Source organism: Lygodium microphyllum, chromosome 11 (genome assembly GCF_053477565.2).
Source record: "Lygodium microphyllum isolate KBCC chromosome 11, Lygodium_microphyllum_v1.1.10, whole genome shotgun sequence".
Taxonomy (NCBI): domain Eukaryota; kingdom Viridiplantae; phylum Streptophyta; class Polypodiopsida; order Schizaeales; family Lygodiaceae; genus Lygodium; species Lygodium microphyllum.
In genome coordinates, this window is record NC_141145.1 from 154,702,972 (window position 1) to 154,705,833 (window position 2,862).

The window sequence follows — 2,862 nt, forward strand, 5'->3', positions numbered from 1 at the left end:
ACAATTGCTTCACAGTTTCTATTAGTTCCACTGTTTTTCTGACCCAAAAGTGCTAGTTTTTTCAGCCCTCCTGTATTAACACTTCTTTCCCTACAGCTACTAAGTGATTGAATGTAAACTTATTGGCCCCCAAGTTCACTCCCTTGTTGACTGCTTGCTGCTGGTTCAGAAAACTTGCCACAAAAAGCACATTCAACACGAACAGTTCCTGAACAGCAGCTACAGACAGGACCAGCCGACCCACCATAGCCTTATAAGATCAGGTGCCAGAAGTAACTTTTTCAGAAACTCCAGACATGAAACACTAACCGATGCGGGAATGTTTTGCTCTTTCAAAGACTTGCTCGAGTCAGCTTCAACATGACCTCGTTTTCAAGAGACAGTTACCTTTCAAACTGAAACGCACAAGCCACAACACTAGAAATATGGCTTCAAGTATTATAAGTTTTGTCAGTGCTCCATATGAGAGCTTTCGAATAACCTAGCTCGTGCAGTACCAGACACTCATCGCATTATCCTAATCCATCGACAAACCTTCCATGCAGAACAACCTAATTTAGAAGTTGAGAATTGGCTCACACACAGTTCTGTTCACCCTCAGCTGAGGGAACGGGGCATGAATTCATGAAAACAATTAGGTACTCCGTTTATTTTGAACTAGTGGCAGAAGTTTGCTCCTGCCATTGCTGTGGTGTCAAAGCTTTAGATACAGACAGGGCGTGGATCTCCTTCATCTCTTCAGCCAGAGCTGTATTTACCAAGCGGTGTCGCTCCAGAAGCCGTTTCCCCTCAAAGGCGGCTGAAACTATCTCAATCACGAAGCTCGCCCCACACCTGCAACACAGAATCAACAAGAATTCACAAGAAAAACGAAAATGGCAGCACAAGTTCCTTAGGTCCCTTTTCCTTAGCTCTGCCAGATGATGATGATGAATCTTTACAGCAACACAAATCCCTTAGTTCCCTATGTCTTAGCTTTACAAAATGATGATAATGATGATGGATCTTCATGGCAAACACAAATCCCTTAGTTCCTTCTTGCTTAGCTCTGCAGAATGACAAATCCCTTAGTTACTTATTCCTTATCTCCGCAAAATGATGATGACGATTATGACAACACAGATCCCTTAATTCGCTATTCCTTAACTCGGCAAAATGATGGCGATGATGATGATGAATCCTCACCCGCCAGATGTGTCCAAGACAGACTACCGCAGAGGAGAAGCAGCAACAGTATTATCCCACAGAAAGGTAGCAGCAAAGCACAGCAACCAAAAGTAAGGAAGACATATATAGATAGACAGATTCAAACTCAGAGGAGCGAAATTCGATTGCAATCTTAGACAGACACTCACCAGATGTGTTGGTTGGAGCTTGCTGTTGAGGGCCGCCTCCACCAGTTTCTTGGAGACCCCCATGGACACCCAGGGACGAAGGGCGGGGGCACGGACACGCTCTCGCCCGCACACGGAAAACAAGAGAAGCAAAATCAGAAGCAGAAGAAGATGATGATGATGATGATGAAAGATTACCGATGATGTTTCGGCAGTGTTCAAATAGAACAGAGGTTCAATGTGAGATGAAGTGCAAAAATTTCCATGAAGACCTTACAATTTTAGCTAGGTTGAGTTGTGCATCTATGTTTAGGTTTTGGGATTTTGTTTATTAGGAAATTTGTGGTGGTGAGTATTCTTTTAGGAGGTCCTTGGCAAAGCATGAGAAAGTAGGTAGGGAGACACGGGGCTTTGAAATGACAACCTCACCCCTCTGAGGATTAATATCTTGCCAGAACTTTTTCATGGTTGCATAAGTCACCATTTGGTTCTCCTTTAGATCTTCCTTATACGCATCCATGATCACTTTTGGGCCCCTTCTCCATCTATGTACCCAAAGGTAGAGGATGATACACATCATGAGGAAAACATACATATAGAGAGCTACTTCAGTAAAGAATAGCCATGCAACAATGTGACCCATGGCTCCTAAAAGAACCACTTCAGTGGTACCATATGCCTTTGGCTAACACTATCTACAAGCCTTCCCAAAGATCTCGAGAATAGTGTCTAGAGTAGGGCCTACCAATAACCCTATTATGAATATGGTGAAGCACCTATTCGTGTATGCTTTTTTTGGTTGATTCATGGGGGTACCTCCTCCGATACCATTGACTTGAGATATGTCTATAATTTTGCTAATAGGACTATGGGACTCTACGTGTAAACTAGCTATTGCCACACAATACAATTATGAATTAGTTGCACTAATACACAAGTAATTACAACATAGTATATTAACTAATTTACTAAATATACTAAGTAATCAACTAATTAATACAATATATTAATTAATACACAAACTAATTAACTATTAAACTGCTAATTGTGATTAACTAAGAAAAACTTTAGCATTGAGATTAGACTTGAAATGGATCTAACTCTATAAGTAACAATAGAGTTTTTGTCGGAAGTGTTTGTTTCTCCATGTTGAGGCAAAGGCACCAACAGTCAGGACTTTGGACGGACTTCTATTCTTTCAAAAGCTGCAACTCACGTTGGCGACAATCTCTCACCTTGTCTCTCACGCTCCGCTCTAACTAACCAAGCATTCTCCTCTCCAACCCAAGGAAACAAGAACACAAGACTAGCTCGAGTTGTAGTGAACTCACCTAACTTACCTTTCAAAGGCTCGAAGATAGTTCCACGATCACGATCAACACGATCCGATGCCGTCGCTCCTTCGCATCCACCACCAAGCACACCAACAAGTCGAAGAGCTAGTAGAGACGACGAGAAAAGCAAGAAGACGACGAAGAGCTTCACCTTCCCTCAGTCCCTCGCTCAACACACCTCTCACTCTCTCCCT

At 42.5% G+C, this 2,862-nt stretch overlaps 1 protein-coding gene across 1 annotated transcript; it reads right to left on the bottom strand.

Moving 5' to 3' along the window:
* Positions 1–416: 416 nt before the first annotated feature.
* Positions 417–1,636, bottom strand: LOC148029557 (protein BOLA2-like). Its single transcript, XM_087688419.1, has 3 exons — positions 1,356–1,636; positions 1,186–1,208; positions 417–834 (listed from the first exon to the last, which is right to left on the bottom strand). Exons 1-3 carry the CDS (start codon positions 1,416–1,418, stop codon positions 648–650), a joined length of 273 nt encoding a protein of 90 aa, XP_087544545.1. The 5' UTR covers positions 1,419–1,636; the 3' UTR covers positions 417–647.
* Positions 1,637–2,862: the final 1,226 nt, after the last annotated feature.